Genomic DNA, 21,165 nt, shown 5'->3' on the forward strand with positions numbered 1-21,165 from the left:
AGGAAAATTAACCTTCGAATCACCATCGAAAGCAGTTGTGGCCCTGCGGCAGATAGAGAGCCACAGACTCAAGGTGAGGTTCAGTCTAAAGGAAGCCCATTAAGAACCCATTGATATTAGTTGGGGAGAATATGAAAGGTGCTAAACTCCACTGGTGAAATCTGCAGAGCTGGCAAGCGATTGACTTTAGCTTATGGGCAGTTTGTCCTCAACTGCACCATTTAAAAACAAAGGGTACCAAACCAATTTTTGCTTTCTTCCTGGGATGTGAATTTGGAGTTTGGGGATTTTTTGTGCAATTGTGATTGGTTTCAGTGGGGAGCAAATGTGTTCCAGCTCTTTTGATTCTCTTTTAGTGTAACATTTCCCTCCTTGCCATTTCAGATATCTCTCGTTACTGAATTTGTAACGTTCATATTTTGCCAGTTCGCCAATAATCTTGCCCTTGCCTCCCACCCAAAAAAAAACCTTTCCCTAAGAGGAATATTGGTTACATTAAAATCTCTGGACACCAAATCCCAAGTTATTTTTTTTTCAATGTTTGCAACACAATTTATAATACGTTCTAATTACTTCGATTATTGGCTTCCCTCCCTCTCAAGGTCCTATCCTTGCTCCCTCCTAACACTCTACTTTCCTCCCAGGTTGGGGGGGGAGGCAAAACACCTCCTGCCCCCCATTAAATGGCACCCCCAAATCCTTGACTTTCCTTGCCCACTTCCCCCCCCCGCCTCGATGCCCGCTGGAGATCCCTTCCTCCGAACCCCTCCTCTTCCTCCCCCACCATTGCACCGTCGGAATGTTAATTAGCATCCAGGATTTAATTAATTCAGCTGCCAATTAGTGCAGTGGCGGGGGGAGGGGTGCTGCAGACGGGGGCACAGATGGTTGTTCCTGGGTTGGCACCGTGCCACTTTCAACGGCAGATAGGGTGGGCGCGACGAAAGCCCAAGGAGTCGGGTGTTTTGTGTGTGTGTGTGTGTGTTTCATCTCTTCTCCGGAAGGGACGCCAGGCTTGGTCATGCAAACACACACATACGCACAAACCCTTGTATCTCTCTCCCCCCCCCGCGTGGTTGGCATAACGGGCTGGCACCTGCACCACAGGACATAACTGGAAATGGGTGCTGGAACGAGGTTGGCACCGCATGAAGGAGAGAGAGAGAGAAAGAAAGAAAAAAAGAGGGGAGGAAGAGAAAGGGTGATAGGAAAAGAGGGGGGAAAGGATGAGAGTGTGGAGGACGAGGGTTTCGAAGGAGAGCGAGCGACGAGGGGAAGGGGCAGAGAAGCAAGGGATGGATAGAACGAAAAAGCGAACGATAAGCGCAGGGATGGAGGGGGGAGGCAGAAGGATGGAGGTTGTGGGGGGGTGTGGAGAGGAAGGAGAGGAGGTGGTATATGCCAGCCCGATACCCGAAGCGATTCTGCACGGGGGAGGGGCGATGACAGCTGGCACAGAGCAGCCGCCCGCCCTGCCACCCTCCCTTCCCTCTGCGGCATTCGCTCCGCTCGCCAGCTTTAATGCCAACCGGGCAGGGGTGCTGGTGTGTAGGGCGGGTGGGGGGGAGGCTGAGTGTGAGATGCCAGGTTGGTGCATGATGACAGCGAAAGGGAGTGTGGGGGGGGGGAAGGACCAGGCAAGGCAGCAAGCAGCAGCTGGCAAGGCTGTGCCCGCAGGGAGATGGGAGGCAAGAGAGAGGGCCAGAGCGAACGGATTGGCACCAGGGTGGAGGCTGGCGCGCCGCGTGCAAATCTCTCTCTTTCTCTCTGAGATGTGTGCGAGGGTGTGCGGCGCTTTTCGCGTGCTTGGCACCGTGCCCCCCGGCTCCGCTCTCTCCGTTTGGCAGCAGCTGGCAGGTGGCGAGGTGTTGGGAGGCATGGAAGGGGCAGGAGGAAGGCGAAGGAAGGGAGAGGAGATGGAGCCGGGTGGGTGCTTTGGTGACGGGCATCTGAGGTTGCACCCGGGCGGAGCTGCGGGCATTTGGGATGAGAGACCAGGATTGACACTAGAATAGGATCAGAGAGAGAGAAAGAGAGAGGCAGACGTGGAAATAAAAGCCTGGGCAAGTGTGGGGGCGGGTGCAACTTGAGGGGTGCCATTTGGGGGAGAGGAAGGGCATCTGCCAGATCGTGCCGCGGGCATTATTGGCACCCAGATCAGTTCTGTATTAAACGTCTCTTCCTCCTTCTCTCTCTCTGTCTCTCCCTACCCAGCCCCACTCCCTCTTTTCACACTGGCACACCTGTGACCATCTGAAGTTGGCACCGAGTCAAAGCCGGTTGGGGCTGGCATCACCCGCACTGGCACGTGAACAGAGTCGCTGATCTTGGCACTGCGGCAAACGGCGGAGAAGCAGAGGAGAATTATAAGTCGCTGCCATCCCTGCTGCCTGGGCACAGCCTCGTCGCGGCAGGCGGAGACCCTTGCGGGCACGGGAGGACGTGGTGCGCGGGGAACGGGGCAGACCGAGCGGCGTTCGGTCGGGTAGACATCTTCCTTTTTCCTGCTCCTTTCCATCTATCTGTCTGTTTTCTCTTTCTCAGCCGTATCGATCTGCCACCATCGAACGGATGTCTGCAGGTCAAGACCAGGAGCTCGGAAGATCTTCAGTCTTCAGCCAACCTCCTTCGTGGACCAGCAAGGTATAGACTTGAAATTTCTTTTCCTGCACCTCCAGGAATAGGAGTTGTGGGTTCTCTGGCAGCAGTTTTGGGAGAGGAGGGTTGCTGACGTGATAAATGTTTGCATTTTATGTTGGGTGGGGCATATCGTAGGATGGGTATGGCGGTTATCCAACTACCCATAGCGAGAAGCTGAGCGAACGGTTTGTTCAGATTGGTGGAATGGGAGGCTGATGGAAGCCACCTTGGCTGCTCAACATAGTTTTGATGTTTTTGGTTATTGGGTTGTGGTTTGGCTACAAATGGTTCCATAGAAACGGTCAGCCCTTATCGGCGGAAGGAATGAAGTGTTAAAAAACCGGAATTATGAACCTTAATTTTTGAAGAAATTTGTTGAGGCTTTCAGGGTTTGCCTTCTTAAAGATCCGTATAAAAACATTTTTGTTTTCAGGATGCTCCTGTTTCAATTTTTGCCCCCCCTCTTCTAGTGGGGCTCAGGGGGGGCGGAAACGGTTTACTTTTACCCCTGCTGTAACGCTAGCACAAATTAAAATTTATATTAGGGGCGAGGGGAGAAAGAGAGAACTTCCAAGACCTTTGTGGCTCAAAAAGAAAAAAAAATCTCTTAAAATGTTCCTCCTCATTTTAAATATTTTTAATTAACATTTTTTAAAAAGTGAGCTGACAACCTATAATTTTCTAGGTGGTTTAGAGGGAGGAGAACATCCAAACCAATTAAGAACTTTTTTGATGAAGATAATGGCCTTGCACTAATCATTAATATGATCAGTGCACAGTCAAATGTGTCCCATTAAAATCAACTAGAAACCAGCATCCCAAGAACTGGGTGGTTAATTCATATCAATTTGTGAAATTCAGCCCTTCTCCCCGTTTCTTGTTAGCTCCTTCTCTGTTCCCTATTTTCTCTTCTGTTTTGCTGAAGCTTCTTTCTCTTCCCCCAACTTCTCGCTGTGTTTCTGTTCTGTTTTGTTTGGTTTTTGGTTTTTTACCTGTTTCTTCATCCACCTTACCTCTGGGCTTCTTTACTTTCCATAATATCTTCCTTATCCTCAGACCAAAGGTCGTTGTGAGGCTTAAATTCCAGCCAAACTCCTAGTTTTCCCTTTCCTCACAGAAACCGGACCTACAAACATTCCAATAGCTTTGTCCCCATAGAACCTGGAGCACCTGAAAGCATTCCGTGTCATCACAGAAGCTCAGCCAATCACTGCTGGAGGCTTCAGCAGCACACCCACTGTGCAATATACATACAAGCCAATTTATCGGTGGATCCTTATTGGTTCGGAGTTTATCTAAGATGTGTTGCTTGAGTCGAGGGGTAGTCATAGATGACTTACAAACCAAAGATGCCTGCCCAGACAGCTCTGATTAAAATCTGATTAAAACCCCACGTTTTAATCTGTGATTAATAAATTACTTGATTAATCATGTCTATCAAGTCTTCAGCCCTAATAAACTCTAAGAGACAATTTTCATCAAGGAGAATCATTTTCAATTTCCAAAAGCTTTAAAGCGAAACACGTTATAATTGTCCAGACGCAGAGAGTGCGTGGAGAGGACCCCTTTTCCGGTCTGATCCTGTGCCCTTTTAGAATTTCAGTTTCCCCCCTGCCCCTTTCCTGCTTCCTAATCACTCACTTCATCAGAGTGCCAGGTGGAAAATGCTACCGCACGCCAATTCCAGGGGTTTCGTGTGTGTAAAAAGAATTATTTTAACTCAATTTAAATTACAAAATAAAATCCCTCAAGCCCCAATATTCATTTTGACGTATGAAGTCTTTAATCATTAGGATCCTACGTACCCCAAAAACTGCCTCCTCTGCTTTGCCCCAATGCCAGATTCAGCCATCTTGGCTGCAGAGCAGGGTGGGGAATGTGAACTCCAACTCTCATCAGCCCCAGCAAGCATGGCCAATGGGCAAGGCTGATGGGTGTTGTAGTCCGACCACATCTGGCGGGCCAATGGTTGATTATCCCAAATACAGACAGAGGTGTTTTGGGCGGGTGAGTTGCCTCGAAGGGCAATCATTTTTACCCAGAAGTAAGTCCCATTGACCTCAGTAGGGCTCATTTCTGTAATAAATTTGCTTAGGGTCTCCGCCTTACAGATCCATTAAAGTCTGACCTGGAATGTCTTCCAGGAATATCATCCAGAAGAAATAATGCCTATTTATTTTATCTGAAGCATTTTTAGCCTTCTCTTTGGCTGGAAAAGGATTCCAGAGCAGTTTACAAAGATCAGTGAATTTCTTATTTTTTTATATATATATATATCTATATATCTATATCTGGCTTTTCACTCGAATGTGTCCTGAGGTGTCTTGCAGTGCACAAACGAGACGCTAATGCCAAATGTAATAACAAGAATAAAAAGAAAGTCTAAAATGCTTGTATATATTAGGACAGGTCCACTCTGTTGACAAAAAATTATAAAGAGAAGCCACTGACATACCCAGGAACCCTTCAAATTAAGGACCAAATGTCTGGTTTTGCCTGGCACCTAAAAGCAAGCCATGATTTTTTTTTAGTTACAAAATTCTTATTATGACCTGATGGACTGGAAACAGCCGAACTCTGGCTTGTTTTCTGTAACTATGGTTAAGTGTCATGTCTGAATGCCCAGCTAGACCATCGCTTAAAAGGATCGCCCACCAACCCGGATTGTGAAACTGTGGTTTGCAGTGGGCTTCCAAAGTATGGTTTGCATGGTTGAGCATTCCAGCAAACCACAGTACATACGGCGATAAGCCGGTCTCTTGCTGATATCTCCATATGCCCGTCATCGAGGGCTGGTGCTTAGTTTAGTAACCTGTGGTGTAGTTTTGCTGTGCAATTGAGATAGCAGCCAGCGTTTAAGGCCACAAACCATAGTTAGCACGAACCGTAATCGTTGTGCCTGCCTTGGTTCCTTGTTTGGTAGCTAGAGTTAAGAACTGTGCATGTTTTTAAGCTTTTTGTATGATGGCCGCGAGGCTGGCTGGTTCACAAACCTGTCTGGCTCGAACGCCTCAACACATTGGGCCTTTTCTTTGAGGTTGTGATTCAGTGATGGCTGTTTTCGTGGCATTTTGGTTTCCTTTTGGGTAGAATTAACCTTCCCCGAGTCCTTTGGAAAGGTTGGACTGGAAAGGCAACTTGCCAGCCAACTGAACAAATACTGCCAAATTAGTACAGAAAGAGATCTTGTCATGCTTTGAGCCTATGTAAATGGGACTGAGGAACTTCCCCTCTTAATCAGGGCTGGAGTTCTGTTTCCTTTCTTTCCTGAGCATCGGAACTGTATGGTAGTAGGTTTTCGACAGCCGAAGTAAATTCTTTGCGAATCTCAGGACCGGCACAGAGCTACTTTGCATGTGCCGCTAAACCGAACTGTAGCTTAGCATTAAGGAGGATATTGACTAGCTGGAACGTGTGCCGGAAGACAGAGACCAAGATTATAAAGGTCTTTAGGAGGAACGGTTGAGGTAGTTGGGTGCCTGTAGAAGAGAAGACAGAGCTGCTATGAGAGCCATCTTCAAATATCTGAGAGAGCCAGTGTGGTGTAGTGGTTAAGAGCGGTGGACTCGTAATCTGGTGAACCGGGTTCGATTCCCCGCTCCTCCACCTGCAGCTGCTGGGTGACCTTGGACCAGTCACACTTCCTTGAAGTCTCTCAGCCCCACTCACCTCACAGAGTGTTTGTTGTGGGGGAGGAAGGGAAAGGAGAATGTTGGCCGATTTAAGACTCCTTAAAGGGAGTGAAAGGCGGGATATCAAATCCAAACTCTTCTTCTTCTTGAGGGGCTGCCCCATGGAAGATGGGGGCAAGCTTGTCTCCTGCTGCTGCAGAGGGTAGGAGTCGAGCCAGTTTGATTCAAATCACAAGAAAGGAGATTCCCACCAAATTTAGGAAGAACTTTTTGACCAGAAGAGCAATTCATGGTGGAACATGCGACCTCAGAAGGGATTGTTTAGTTGTGGTTCTTGCTTTGTGGGGGTTCAAAATAAACCACAAGCCTGGGTTCAGGTGGCACGTTGAGCCAAACCATGGTTTAGCTCTCAGCAGCAGCACAGTGGCTGCAATTTCCACTTTTAACATTTATAGCTTAAACAGAATTTCATGTTGGGGATGGGGGAGCTCCTTTTGAGAGAAGGTGGCAAGTAGAAGTCTGGTTATGGTGCTTTCTCTTAAGAGACATTTTGCTTTCTTCATATTTATATACCTACTTAATTTATGCAGTCATACATCATGTTGCATTTGCTTCAGGTTGAGCGTTTTCAGGTTGCGTCCTGCGGCGACCTGGAAGTACCGGACAGGGTTACTTCCGGGTTTCACTGCTCGCGCATGCGCAGACGCTCACAATGACGTTAGGCACATGTGCAGAAGCGGCAAATCGCAACCTGCGCATGCACAGACGCGGGTTGCATTCTGCTCATGTTGCGAACGGGGCTCCAGAGTGGGATCCCTTTTGCAACCAGAGGTACCACTGTATAGTGTTCCCATAACAGAAGTACTCTAGGAAGCCAGTGTGGTGTAGTGGTTCGAATGTTGGACCAGGACCTGGGAGATCAGGGTTCAAATCCCCACTCAGTCATGACGTTCACTGGGTGACCTTGGGCCACTCACAGTCCCTTAACCTACCTCACAGGGTCGTTGTAGGCATTAACTGAGGATGGGGGTGAACCATGTACCGCTTGGAGGAAAACATGGGATATAAACACAATAAATAAGCTTTTCTGCTTTCCTGCTTAAGGAAGTTGGACGTGCCAGCCAGGTGGAGAGGTTGGTTGCCAACCTGCCCTCCATAGATCACCATGTGGTCGCAATTGGACCTGGACCAGTCGCAAAACATGCTTGGCGCCTGGAGGATTTCTGATTGGTTAATGTTTGCGGATGTTAGACCAGTTTCAGACCTAATAGCTGTGTTTAGCAACTAAAAGTTGATGGACATAGGCTAGGGAAGAATTTTCAGCCTCCCCAGAAGACTACAGTTCCCACGATTCTTTGGTGGTGGAGAAACACTCAAGAGTTGAGCAGGCTTCAAAATGTTGCAGGTCTATAGCACGGGTGTAGTTTTTTGGGTTACCAGTATGATATTTCAATGCAGAGCATGTCATACATTTGGGGCAGAGAGCCGATGGGTGTCACTTCACCTTGTTCTCATCCATGGTGTTTGTGTGTATACAGATCTAGGTAGATGTATATATTTTGCAGCAAAAGAGCACTGATGAGTCTGTTGATTTGGTGATGCTGAATTTAATCAGCCCACGGTAAGTAGCAAAATATTTTTGCTCATCAATGCAGATAATGGTTTTTGAATATCCTCGTCAGGTGAAATGATTCACGAGAGGAGCCATTGTTCAGGAACCTGAGAGAAATTAGCAGAATATTTTTGCTAATCAATGCCGATGATGGTTTTCAAATATTGTCGTAATGCGAGATGCTTCAGGAGAGGAGAGGCTCGATCTGAGCCAGAGTTTAGCCCCAGAACCTGTTTATTGTGTCAGAGATTGAGCACACTGAAACAAACAGCAGTGCCAGTGTCACCAAGCCCATTGCAGAAATATCCATGGGTGGACTGTACCACTCGAACTATAGATGGGGGAATCATCTGTTTGAATGCTTTCCCCATTGTGGGGGGAAATATTGCAAGCAAAAGAGAGGGTTAGATTAGAATGCTTCCCCCTGATGTGCTCATTTTTTAAGAACAGGGAGGTGTGAGGGGGTGTTATTGGGACTTTCCAAGCTTGCAGTCTGAAATGGTGCAGTCTAGAAAGGACTGTACTCTGTGTTGTATCAGCTTGGAGTCGTGTTTTCGTTGACAGAGAAGCAGAGAGCCACATTCCTCCTGCCCTTCTCATTTGCCTTTCCCGATCCTTAGGGAAGATGTCAGAAGAAAAGTACTATGAGTCCAGCGAGTTCTTAGAGTCACTCTCCCTCCTCTGCCCAGACCGCAAACAGATGCATTCTTATCATTTGTTTCTTTAGCTTTTTGATTCCAGCAGAAACCTGTTTCTAAGCTTCACACCCCCAACGCCCCACTACAGTCATGAGGGCTAGAAACGTCTTTTAAAAATCAAGCACTGATTGATCCTCTGAAACCAAAACATTTATGTTAGAGGCCAATCTTTGCCACAAACCCCAAACTGTATTTTTGCGGGGGTCAGTTCTGCTTTATTAATATGTCTGTGTGTGTGTGTGTGTGTGTGTGTGTATTTTCATTTATTATGTGCGGGTCTGTTTTCAGCCCTGTTTGAACTCAATAAATACCGCATTTTTCGCTCTATAAGACGCACCAGAGCACAAGACGCACCTAGTTTTTGGAGGAGGAAAACAAGAAAAAAAATATTCTGAATCTCAGAAGCCAGAACAGCAAGAGGGATCGCTGCGCAGTGAAAGCAGCAATCCCTCTTGCTGTTCAGGCTTCTGGAATAGCTGGCCAGCCTGCATTCGCTCAATAAGACATACACACATTTCCCCTTACTTTTTAGGAGGGAAAAAGTGAGTCTTATAGAGCAAAAAATACGGTAATTGGCGTGTGATAGTGAAAGGCAGGCATTGGGTCAGGCCTAGCAGACGTAGGGAGATTGTGGAGAGATCTTGAAGCTGAGATTCTAGCGCTGGTTGGGACTGTGCACAGGATCACTTGGCAGAGTCTGATTCTATTTCCCACCATCAGAAGTAATTATTATTATTATTATTATTATTATTATTATTTTCACCCTCCACCCTAAGGTCCCAGAGCTTGTGAGAGCACTGGAACAAGAAAGAGGGCTGCCCCTCTTTGCCAATCTAAACACCTGAGAGAGTCTGTAGCGAAGGAGACAGTCTTTCAGGTATTCAGGGCCCGTGTCGCTTACGGCTTTAAACACCAACGTGAGCACGGTGAATTGGGCCCAGGGGCTTTTGAAATCTACAGGGAAGCCCAGCCGCTAATGTGGCCGCTGCAGATTGCACCAGTTGAAGTTGCCATGTTGTCGTCCAAGGGCAGCCCCACATAGGAACAGTGGGGCTGGTGGCAGCGCAGGAGCCTCTTGCACAAAGCCAATGGGCAGGTGGGAGCTGTGTGGGGCAGGCAGGCAATGAGTTTTGTAGGCTGCTCCAAGAGATGGGGAGGGCATAGGGGGCGAGTTTTACCAGCTAGGCGGTAAAGTAGGAGCTGGCCGGGGCTGAATTGATCGGTTAAATCTGAGCTCTTTGAGCCTCTTATTACACCAAGGGTGATGTTGACCCAACAATATAGCATTATCCCAGGACCCCTGAAGGTAGAAATTAATCCTAACGTGTCTTCTGTTCTGCTTTCTATATTTTGTACTCACAACAACCCTGTGACGTAGGTGCAGCTGAGGAAGTGTGAATTGCCCAACATCGCCCAGTGAACTTCATGTTTGAAAAGGGATTCGAACCAAATCTCCCTGACCTGCACCCAATGTCCCATCCAATGCTGGCCTTTTGTGGGCCTAGATGGGGTATGGCGTATGTGGGTCTGCCCTATGGAATTTGGGGTGGTGAGTCAGGTTCTGTATAGCTTGAATAGGAGCTACAGTGGGGATGGGGAATTTTTTTCCCCAGCCAGAGGGCCGCATTCTGATCTGAGCAATCTTTCGGGGGCCGCATGCCAGTGACTTGGCAGGGGCAGAGGGAAAAATGAGGGGGGCAATAATTTTTAATTTTACAGTAGGCTAGTTTCTACATACTTTGCCTCCCCGCCCTTGGGGAAATTCCCATGGTCTTTGCCCCCCTCCCTCACCCCACTCCAGGGCCCTTTGCTCTGCCCTTATGTCAAAAGACTACAAATAGTCTTCTATCAATGTCTCCAAGATGGCGCCCGTTGCCGCGGCAACAGAAACAGGGAACCAGGCCCCGGTTCCCCTGGCTTGAGAAACACGGGCCAAAGATGGCAGGCTACCTTCTCCCCCCACCCCACCCCTCAGACTTTTAGGGTTTGGCAGAGAAGAGGGCGGGGTGGAGACAGACCTGGAAATGCGTGCGAATTCTGACGCCATTAAAGAACAATAGATGGGGAGTTGATTGATCAAGGACACGGCCCCAAATAGATGTCAGAGAAGTAGTGCGCTTGCACCTCATATCCCAAGCCTTTAAAAATGGGTCAGCCCACATTTTACGCCGGTATTTATGCTCTGTTGCACATAAAATATTCCCTTTGCCCTTGACAAAGACTTTCCAACATGCAGCCCGTTAGCAGGTGATAACGCTCCTCTCCCATGCTGTGAAAATCTTTCCCCTCCCTGATTCCCAGATACCAAACACCAACATGGTGGAGCATCTTCTCCACGTGCCGAAGGTCCCGGGTTCAATTTCTGTCACTTCCAGGCAGGGCTGCGAGAGACCCATGGGCTTCCTCCATGGGGTGGCACCCAGCTTCCTGAAATCGTTGTCTTATTATCTCATTTTATTTTCTAACCATCCTGGGCACCGTTCACTCCTATGAGACAAAACAGAACGGATCCCCCTTGAAGAATTTTTTTTTTGGGGGGGGCACCTAAATCTGCTCCTGGTTGATCTCAACCACTGAGAATCTCCTCTGCTATCTTGCACAGCCTCTTCCTGACTTCCGTTCCTTGGTCACACTCTAGTGTGACCGAATTCTGGAAAAACCATGGGGTTTAGGAGGACAGCATAGCTAGGAGAGGGCAGCCGTCTTGCCTGATGCCAGAGACCTTGTTTCATTTTTGAAAGTCTGCCCTGCTTTTCTCCCAGGAGAAAACTCTCAAGAACACCTGACGGTATGGAAATGAAAAAAGAATCAGAATAATACCTTACTGGTGAACTTAGTTTAAACCAGTAGCTGGTTTGGATTTCTTTGTAGGGTTTCCCCCTCCAAATCAACCTTACAAATTTCAGAATATTTGGATCGCCTGCTAAGAAACTGGCGCCGGTTGGAAAACAATATTGTTTTTCTTTCCACGCACATTTCTTGCTAAGCAAAATTGTTTTAGAACATTTTTGCATTAAATCACAGGGTTTGAGATTTTATTGGGGTTTGCACCCATTATTAGCAGCGTTATGGAGAGGCAGATAACAGCCAGTGCTAAAGTCTCTAGCCCATCTAGAAAGAAAGTTAGGAAGCAAATCTGCAATTGTTCTTATAAGCATTTTCTATTAGATGAGCCAGCCTGGCTGCTCCCGCCTTTTGGTTTTTAGCCAATGAGTGAAGTCATAGCTGTGATGGACAAGGGAGCTGTTTGGACACCCGGCCAGAGAAATCCCCAGAGTCTCAAAGAGCTGCCGATTTCCTTCTTCTGTCTCAATTTTCTCATCCTTGGGATCTCCATAATTTCCCCTTTCCCTGCAGCAACTAGGATGCGTCTTTCCTCTGGTGGGTTTGTCTGAGCTGTTTCCTGCAAATACTCTATACACAGTGAGTCCAGGCGGATGTTAAAGGAATTCCCCCCACCTTCAGATGGCAATGCAATAATAATAATCATAATCATAATCATCATCTGCAAAGAAAGAGGCTTCGGCATAAACACCAAGCAATAAGAATTCACTGTATAGGCAATTTGCAGTATTGTGGTATACGTAAGAAGGGATTACCTATGTGCTAAATAGGTCTTACTCCCAGGTAACTGGGTAAAGGACTAGGTTTTGGCTTAGGGTTGGCATTGAAAGCCAGCCTTCAACAGCTGTGTGGCAGGCAGAAATTAAGCAGGTTCAGCTGTTTCTAGTTTGGAAATACAATTTGGGGGCGGAAGAGTGGTGCGTTCGAATTCTGCCGGTTGGGAATGACACAAAGCAGACGCAAACGTCATGCAAATCTGTGCCCTCTTTTTCAAGTGTGTTGGAGGACCCAGGAAAAAAAACAGAAAACCCTTTTGTGGCCCTCCTGTACCACAGGATTTCAAATCTTTAGTGCGCCCGTTTTGTGGCACTGCTTTCTCAAGGTATATGGATGATCAATTACCGACTAAAACAGAAGCAGCTAAGTCCTGCATCCCCCTTGTTAATAAGGGAGGGAGGGTGATACTGCTTTGGTTTTAATTATCTACTTGTGTTTATATCTTGTATTTTATTCGGTGAACCTGCCCTGAGACCTTGTGACGAAGGTCGCTATATAGATTTAATAAATAAGAACAACAACCCACATTCATTGGCACTGTGCAAATAAACCCCTAGATCAAGGAATTCACATTTACAAAAAAGTTGTTTTGGGTGCACATGAAAGATACTTTCCTGCTTCACAGGAAAAAGCGAGACCTTCGATCAGTATCCAATATTTGTCTATTCTTCGGTGCTTTTACTCTCTTCCCTCTCCCCGCACAAATATATGCACCCAACCACCACCCTGCCAAAAGCATGTTCCCCCCCAGACCATCTCTTTAATATAATTTTTATTTCTTTTTAATTTTTTTATTGTACCCCATCCCCCCCTTTAAATACACAACAGAAAGACATTTCCCCTCGCCCCATTCTGGGGTGCAGAGTTGTGGGGAGAAGGGGGGCAGTCTGAGGAAAACAGGGTGGTCTCGGAGGGTGAGCCGCTGTAGGAGCCCACCCCCTTTGGACGCCCCGAATGTAGTTCGTTTGGTTATTTTTGTGGGGGATTCTTTCTCTTTTTTTTGTAATCCCCCCTTCTCTACCCCACAGGTTTCCACTTCCATCAACTTCTTAAAATTCTTGTCCATCTTTGTTTTAAGTGGGAGAGGGCCTAAAAAACACTTGGCAGGTCGGAAGGGGGGGGAGCAGGTCTGGGGGAAAGAAAAGAACGGGAGAAGGAACCCCAAAAGAACGGACACAAAGGAGGAAGAAAAACGTGAGGGCGTAACTTTTCTTCTTCTTCTTCGTCATCGTCGTCATATGTCTTTTTCTTTTTTAAAAAAATTATTTCCAGTTTGCTTTTTATTATTCCTTTTTGTTGGTGGGTAGTCTCTCTCTCAAACTGTTGGTTTTCTTTTTGGTTATTGTATAGAAGTTTTTTTTTTTTTTTAAAGAGCTTTGGATTCATAAAGAGGGTTTTTGTGTTCTTTTTTTTTTTCCTTTTTTCTTTTTTGCAAGGACGTCGGCACACCAGCACGTGGCAGGTAACTGTGTGTGTGTAGACGGGAGGATCCTTCTGGTTTTATTTTATTATTATTATTTTCTTCTCTTTCTTTCTTTTTTAAAGCCATCGGAGTAGGGTTTTTTTTTTTGTGTGTCGTTTCCCGCGCGGAGACGGAAGTCACGTCTATCAGGAGGAAAAAGACAGCGAGGTTGTTAGTTTTATTTGGTTCCTCAGTGCGGGCAGAGACCCAACTGGGGACGAGGAGGAGGAGGAGGAGGAGAGAGAGAGAGAGAGAGAGAGGAGGGAAAAAATGGCGGGAAAGAAGAGGGAGAGGCGCCTTTGTTCCCCAGTTTGGTTGCTGTTCAAGTCGTTCAAAATCCATCAACAAGTTCGGGAGTCTGTCCATCCGTCCAGGACGGGAATTATTATACACAATGGGCAGCACATGCTCTAGGAGGGGTTGGGGGTGTGGGGTTGGGGACTCAGTTTCTCATCTTTGCCCCCCTCCCCCCCCTTAAGTTTTGTTTCCTTGGGTTAATAACTTTTCTTTCTTTCCGTCCATTATTTTTGTTTGCTTCTTTTTTTTTTTTTTTTTTTTTTTGGCCTTTCTCAAGTCGGTAATAACACAGTAAAAGGGTGGAAGGTGAGAGAGAGTGAGAGAAGGAGCTCTAAGCAGGTGTGTGAGGGAGAGGGAGGAGACCAGGTTTGCACGAGGGCGTGCGACAGGTGTGCCGGGCAGCGGTCACAAGCATGTGCGGAGATGGGCGGGATGGGCAGGAGTGTGGTTCTCGCACACATGAGGGGTAGGACTTTGGGCAAAGGATTCTGGGAAGCTCCCGTTGACACGAGGAGACGGCGCGGCGGCCTTTGCGGGCGAGGGAAGGGGGTCCTCTCCGCTGGGGTCAGCATCCCAAGGAACACCTGTTGAGGTGCCCGGGGACCCTCCTTGAGGGAAAACATGGAGGACACCGAGACCTGAACCATAGACAGTGAGAGCCTCTCGTGCCTCTCTCATGTGAGGTACATGTGTATGCCACAGGAGGTGGAAGACTCTGGAATACACAGGCATGTGTGAAGGGACTGCGGGAAGGCGATGGGTTGGGCACCCATGTCGGACAGGATCCAGGAACCCTTTCTGGGAGGAGAGACCCTGGGAACTGGCGTCGGCCGGTGCACAGGGCCGTGAGGGCAAGGGGCACGGTGGGTGGCAGAGGAGAACAGCTTCTGCACTCCATGCAGAGCGCAAGGCATTTCTGAGGTGGGCACTGTTGGGGGCTCCTCAGATGGCAGGCTGCATTTCTGATCCGCACCAGGTCAACTGGTCTTCCCTCAAGATGGCGGTGGGGTTGGGGGAGTGGGGTGTGATGGCTGAACATCTGGGTCCAGCTTTGCCCACATGGCTACCCAGGGGTCTGGGAAGAGCGTGGCCTTTGGGCAACTGGGTGGCGCCTTGGCCGGGGGCCGTTTCTTGAGTTTACTGGTGGTGGGGGCTGCATGATGGGCGTTTGGTATGGGCAGAGGGCACAGGGCACGCCAAGCGGGCGCCCTTCCCTCCGCCGGCTGGTTGGCTAGTTGGTTGGTTGCTTAGTCCTTCTCTCTCGGTCGGTGGCAGTGTAGCATCCGTCTCTATAAAGCTAGTAGTGTCGTAGAGGTAGCGTTACTTTTTGGGCTGGAGTCCGAGTGAGGTAATTTGGATTCCTCTTTGGCAAACACCGATGCGGTTGCTGCGTTGGATCCGGCCTTGCGCCGGTGAGCGCTGGAGCGAAGGTGGGCCCCCAGGGCCTCGCGCCCGCTCACAAGCACCTCGCAGGCCAGGCAGTGGTAGGTGCACACGGGCACCCGCAGCGGGGGCGGGGCCGCGGGGGGCTGGCGCCCAAAGTAGCAGAAAGTGGCCTGGTGGGCGGCGGCGGCGCCCTCGCTCTCAAAGGCCGCCTTGCACTGGCGGCAGAGGTACTGGTGAGTCACGTCAACCGTGGAGATGCCGGGGGCCTCGGGCACCTCGACGGGCGGCTCGGGCATGGGCGTCGGGAGCAGGGGGCTGGGCAGCAGCCCCATAAGCGTCTGAGGTATGACGGGGTTCATGGGGAACAGCCCCTTCTTCATGCCGTAGAGCTGCTGGAAGTAGGCCCCGGGCAGCTGCGCGCCAAAGAGCGAGGGGGCGGCCGCCGTCGCTGCCGCCGGCAATGGGAAGGGCAGGAACTGGCCTCCCAGCAAGGCCGGCACGGCGGCCTTCAACGTCTTGAGGTTCTTCACCGCGGCAGTGGAGGGCACGGAGGGTTCCTGGGCTGAGCTGGAGGCGGGGTCTGCCTGGCCGTCGCCCGGGGAAGTCTCTGGAGCAGGTGCCGGCGGCTCTGTGGAGGGGCCAAGCTGGGCCGGTTCCGGAGTGAGGTGCTGAGGTAAGGGGGGCCCCGGCTGCGTGGAGGCCAAAGGGGTGCTCAGGGCCCCGGAGGAGGAAGAGGAAGGGCCTGTTGGGAGAGAAAAGAGGTGTGAGTTGTGTGCTGCCTCCACCTGTTTCCTCTACTGGCTCCCTGCTTCAAAGCCTTAGGGCCAGAGTCTTTGCAGGACGATGGGAAAGCCCAGCCCAACCCTCCTGGGATAGCTCAGGCGGGGAGCATGAAACTCTTAATCTCAGGGTTAATCTCTTGAAAGACCTACACTGGCTCCCAGTACGTTTCCGAGCACAATTCAAAGTGTTGGTGCTGACCTTGAAAGCCCTAAACGGCCTCGGCCCAGTATACCTGAAGGAGCGTCTCCACCATAGCTGTCAACTTTTCCCTTTTTTTAAGGGAAATCCTATTCAGAATAGGGGAATTTCCCTTAATAAAAGGGAAACATTGACAGCTATGGTCTCCACCCCCATTGTTGAGTCCGGACACTGAGGTCCAGCTCTGAGGGCCTTCTGGTAGTTCCCTCCCTGCGAGAAGTGAGGTTGCAGGGAACCAGGCAGAGGGCCTTCTTGGTAGTGGCGCCCGCCCTATAGAATGCCCTCCCATCAGATGTCAAGGAAATAAACAACCATCTGACTTTTAGAATACATCTGAAGGCAGCCCTATTTAGGTACGTTTTTAATGACTGATGTTTTAATGTATTTTAAATATTTTGTTGGAAGCTACCCAGAGTGGCTGGGTAAACCCATCCAGATGGGTGGGGTATAAATAATAATTTTGTTATTATTATTATTTATTAGGGGTTCGAGTCCCACGTTGGGTCTTGCAGGGGGTTGGACTAGATGATCCTCTACATTTCTACAATTCCACAACCCAACATCTGCTTCCACTGGTTGCTGAGATGGACGCCCTCTCATTCTGGTAACAAGACACCAACTACCACTCTCAATGAACCACCCCAGATGCAGGGGGAAGAGGAGGAGATTTCGGCGCCATTTTCACCTCAACCTACTCCCGACGTGCACAATGGAAGCCTCGGGGACGGGACAGGGGGAAGGAAAGGCTATGCTAGTGGGAAGAAAAGGGGGAAAAAGTTGGGAGAAGAGAAAGATTGTGTGGAGAACCAGAATGCCACACAGAGCGACTACTTGGGATGAAAATGACGCCATTTCCACGCAAAGTGGGGATTAGGGTCAGAGCAGCATGTGGAGACCTAGCGATACTTGTGGAGAGAAGCTGAGCAGATATTGGACTGGAAAGATCCCATAGTGAGTGGCGAACCTGTAACACGGCTTAAAGACGAGGCCCTATCCCCAACCTCCTTGAACGTAACTTACCTTTCCTTCCCACCTCTCACTCACCTGGCGCAAAGGGAGCCATGCTTCCAAGGGAAGATGGCACTGTGGCGGGAGGCATGGAGGCACCCAGCCTGGTGGGAGATGGCGTCCCTTTGTCCGGCACGAGCTCATAGCACTTGCTCTCGCTCTTGAGCTGGGCCTTGATGGCCTCCTTGAGTCGGGCGAGGTGCCCACGGGAGAAGAGGTGCCCACGGCAGGACACGTAGAAATCGTACTTGACTTCGCAGTAGGGGCACTCGGCCTGCGATGGAGTGCTGGGATGCCCCTCCTCGCCACCGCTGGCAGCCTTGGCCTTCTTCTCCTTGGCCCTGGCGTTCTGGAACCACACTTGGATCACCCGCTTGGGCAGCCCTATTTCCTCGCCCAGCACCTCGCACTCTTGCATGGTGGGCGTCCGGTAGGCCTCGTAGCAAACCTTCATGATCTTCAGCTGCAGGCTGGACATCTGCGTGCGATACCGGCGCTGGCCCAAAGCGTCGTGCATGCCTCCAAAGCCGCCGTCCGCCCCTCGGCTCCGCCGGCTGCCGGAGAAATCCAGATCGGCCAGCGACGAGGAGGAGGAGGAAGATGAGTCGCTCATCTCCCCTCCCGACAGGCTCCGGTCTTCGTTCTCTTTTGGCAATTCTTCTTCGGCTGCTTCTTCCTGCGCTTGTGGCTCCGCAGGAATCTCTGGCTTTGCTGGAGGTAGCTGTAAACTCACCGCAGAGAGGCTGGGCGCGAAGGCCGCTCCGTAGTGGATGGTCGGGTCTCGCGGCAGAGGACTGAACTTTGGGAAGGCGGAGGGGAGCACCGGTGAGGGCTTGCCGGTTGCGTTGGCCGTGCTGGCGTTGCACCGAAACTGACCCTTCCTCTCGCGGGCTCTCGTGTTCTGGAACCACACTTGAACCACCCTCTTCTTGAGTCCAACCTCTTCGGAGATGCAGTCGAGCATCTTGCGGGTCGGGTTGGAGTCCTGCATGTACCAGCGGTACAGGATCTCCAGCTGCTCCGGCAAAATGGTGGTGCGCAGGCGCTTGTCCCGGGGGGGCTCGCTGTCCCCTCCCGCCACGCTGGCGCACTCGCTGCCGGTGGGCGACAAGCTCCCGTCCTCGTGCTTCCGCTTCTGTGCCCGGGAGGGGTCTGGGTGGGCGGCGCGGTCACCAAACACCAGCGGGGCCAAATCCAGGGGAGGCTGGGGGGCAACTGGGGCTGGCGGAGGGCCGGTTGCTGGCATGTGAGAAACACGGTGGATATTGAGGAGGTCGACGCTTGAGAATTTGGCTGTGCAGTGGTCACAGGAATGGGTGCTTGCACTTTCGGGAGGGGCCGTGGGTTGTTCCTCCTCCTGAGGTTTATCTCCAGTGCTGTCAATCTTGGCTTCTCCGTCAGCCCCTGAAGGCTCAGGCGGCTGCTGTTGCTGCGGCTGCTGCTGCTCTTCTTCTTCCTCCTCCTCCTGCTCCTCTTCCTCAGGGCCCTCGTTCTCCTCCTCGGCCCCCTCTCCCTCCGCATCCACCGGCTGGTCGTTGTAGCACTTTTTAAGGTGGCGCATGAGCTCAAAGATACAGCGGAAGGACGCCCGGCATTTCTTGCAGGAGGGCTGCACCGCGGCACCTCCGACCCCCACGCTAGCCTCGCTCCCGCCACATTTCCGCGCTTTCTGGCGGGCATTTTGGAACCAAACCACGATGACTCTGTTGGGCAACCCCAGCATTGCAGACAGCCGCTCCACCTCGCCGTCTTTGGGGTAGGCACTGCACTCGAAGAAAGACTGTAGGGCTTGAGACTGGAACTCTGTGAACTTGGTGCGGGAGAAGCGCCGGGTGGACGGGAAGCCCCCGCGAAGAGGCTCAGGAACCCCGGGCCCACTGCCGCCTTCCTCTTCCTCCCCCCGGAACCACAAGGATTTCAAGCGCTCGGGAGGCACGTGGGGGGTCTCGCTCTCTAGCGGCGGCACCACCACTGGCATGGGCTGCATTAAAAACGGAGGGCAGAGCGGGGGGATCTCCAGGGGCAGGGCGGCTGGCACGGTCACTGTGGTGGTGTCTGTGGCAGCGGCAGTAGTTGGGGCAGTCGTCGTGGCAGTGGCCGTCTCGATGGGCAGTGCCGGCGGCGGAGGGGGATACATGCTGTCATAGCTCTTCCGGAACTGGGCAGCGTAGCGGTTGAGCGCCTCGAAGGGCAGGAACCGCCGGTGCACATGCTCCTCGTGCGTCTTCAGAATGAGCATGTTGGAGAACTGCTTCCCGCATGCGCCGCACAAGAGCTTGCCCGCCGGCGGGCGCGGAGGTGCAGCCGGGGCGGGGGCGGCAGGCTGCTTCCCCTCGTTGTACTGGATCACCAGCTCAAACCCAAAGTTCTCCAGGAGGGCTTTGGCAGCCGTGCGGGATGCCTCGCTCCCTTGCTGGCCCCCCTCGGCCTCCTCAGCTTCGGTCTCTTCCGGCGCCTCTGGTTTGGAGCCAGCAGCGGCTGCCGGCGCCTGCTCTTCCTTGGCTGGCAGAGGTGGCAGCAGCACGGGTGGCGTGGCCGGGAGGGTCAGTGCCGGGGTGGCCAAAGCCAGCTTGGGGGCCACTTTGAGGTCGTGCAGGTAGAAGGGGAGCAGCAGCTGCTGTTGCTGCTGGAGTTTCAGGAGCGACTCTGGGACCAGCGGGAAGGGCGGCAGCAGCGGCGGAGTGAACAAGGGCGCAGGGAAGCGCTGCAGCTCTGCCGCGGATGGCGCCAGGAACGGGAGCGTGGGCACCTGCACGCAGCCCGCCTCCAGGAGCTTGGGGGCTTCCGCTTCCAGCGGCACTTCGCAGGGGGGATCCGGCTCGGCGGCCGGCAGCTCCGCTTTGCCGGCGGCTTCCATCTTGGCGACGCGGGAGCGGGTCTGGTGCAGGACGGAGCGCATGTGGATCTCCAGCGTGGAGCTCTGGTTGTAGGAGACCCGGCAGGTGGTGCACTTGTAGGGCTTGTCCGAGGAGGGCTGGAGAACGCTGGCGGCGCCGGGCTCGCCCCGGGACGGCGCGGAGGGGTCGGCCGAGGCCTTCTTCATCTTGTGCAGGTGGGAGACGGAGTTGTAGTGCACCAAGAGGATGTTTTTCTGCGTGAAGGACTCCTTGCACACCGTGCACTTGTAGGGGCGGGCCGGGTCGAGGAACTTATCCAAGGCGAAATTGGTCGCCTTGCGGTAGGACAGCGGGTGACGGGGGTCTTGGCTGGGCAGGGCGAGCGGAGAGGCCTCAGGAGCCTCGGCTGAAGCCTGTGGCGGTGGTGGTGGCGCCTCCTCCAACGGAGCGTTCGGATGTGGAGCATCTTCGTCTTCAAACTCCAGAGGAGCAACTGAAGGAGGAGGTGGTGGTGGCGGTGGCGGCGGCGGCAGTGGAGGAGGAGGTGGAGAAGAGGTTGGGGGTGGCTTTTCTGGGGGGTCAGCAGGTGGAGCAGGGGAGGCTGGAGGAGGAGGAGTTTCAGGGCAAAGCACAGGAGCCTGAGAGGATTTCTCCCCTGTGGGTGGTGCTGATGTAGGAGAGAGAAAGAAAAAGGAGAGATAGAGAAGCTACCATCAGTTTTCCCCACAGCCTGTTTTGTCGTTCCTTAGCCAGGATGTATTTGTGTGTGTGCATGGAGGTTCTAGGTGCAGAAGTATAGCTTGCCACAGTCGATCGCAAATAGCACAGCAACTAGCACGAGACTCTTAATTTCAGGGTCTTGGGTTCGAGCCCCATGTTGGGCAAAAGACTCCTGCATTGCAGAGAGTTGGACTACGTGATCGTTGTGATCCCTTTCCTCATCCTCCCCCTGGAACCACAGGCATCTTCAGAGGCAGGGAGGCTGACATCA

At 51.6% G+C, this 21,165-nt stretch overlaps 2 protein-coding genes across 5 annotated transcripts in view; one reads left to right on the top strand and one right to left on the bottom strand.

Moving 5' to 3' along the window:
* Positions 1-1,105: 1,105 nt before the first annotated feature.
* The window catches only part of THTPA (thiamine triphosphatase), a 53,292-nt gene continuing 33,232 nt past the window's right edge, over positions 1,106-21,165 (top strand). The window contains exons 1-2 of the mRNA XM_080979936.1: positions 1,106-1,137; positions 2,545-2,643. Coding sequence (XP_080836062.1) covers positions 1,121-1,137; positions 2,545-2,643 — 116 coding nt within the window. The 5' untranslated portion in view covers positions 1,106-1,120. The remainder of the gene's footprint in view (positions 1,138-2,544; positions 2,644-21,165) is intronic.
* ZFHX2 (zinc finger homeobox 2) overlaps positions 13,825-21,165 on the bottom strand; it is a 31,706-nt gene continuing 24,365 nt past the window's right edge. For all 4 annotated transcript variants that reach the window (XM_080979576.1, XM_080979579.1, XM_080979577.1 and 1 more), the window contains 2 exons: positions 17,374-20,841; positions 13,825-16,090 (listed from right to left, as the gene is read on the bottom strand). In XM_080979576.1, coding sequence (XP_080835702.1) covers positions 15,252-16,090; positions 17,374-20,841 — 4,307 coding nt within the window. In that variant the 3' untranslated portion in view covers positions 13,825-15,251. The remainder of the gene's footprint in view (positions 16,091-17,373; positions 20,842-21,165) is intronic.

Source organism: Podarcis pityusensis, assembly GCF_964106645.2.
Source record: "Podarcis pityusensis genome assembly, chromosome: 13".
NCBI lineage: Eukaryota > Metazoa > Chordata > Lepidosauria > Squamata > Lacertidae > Podarcis > Podarcis pityusensis.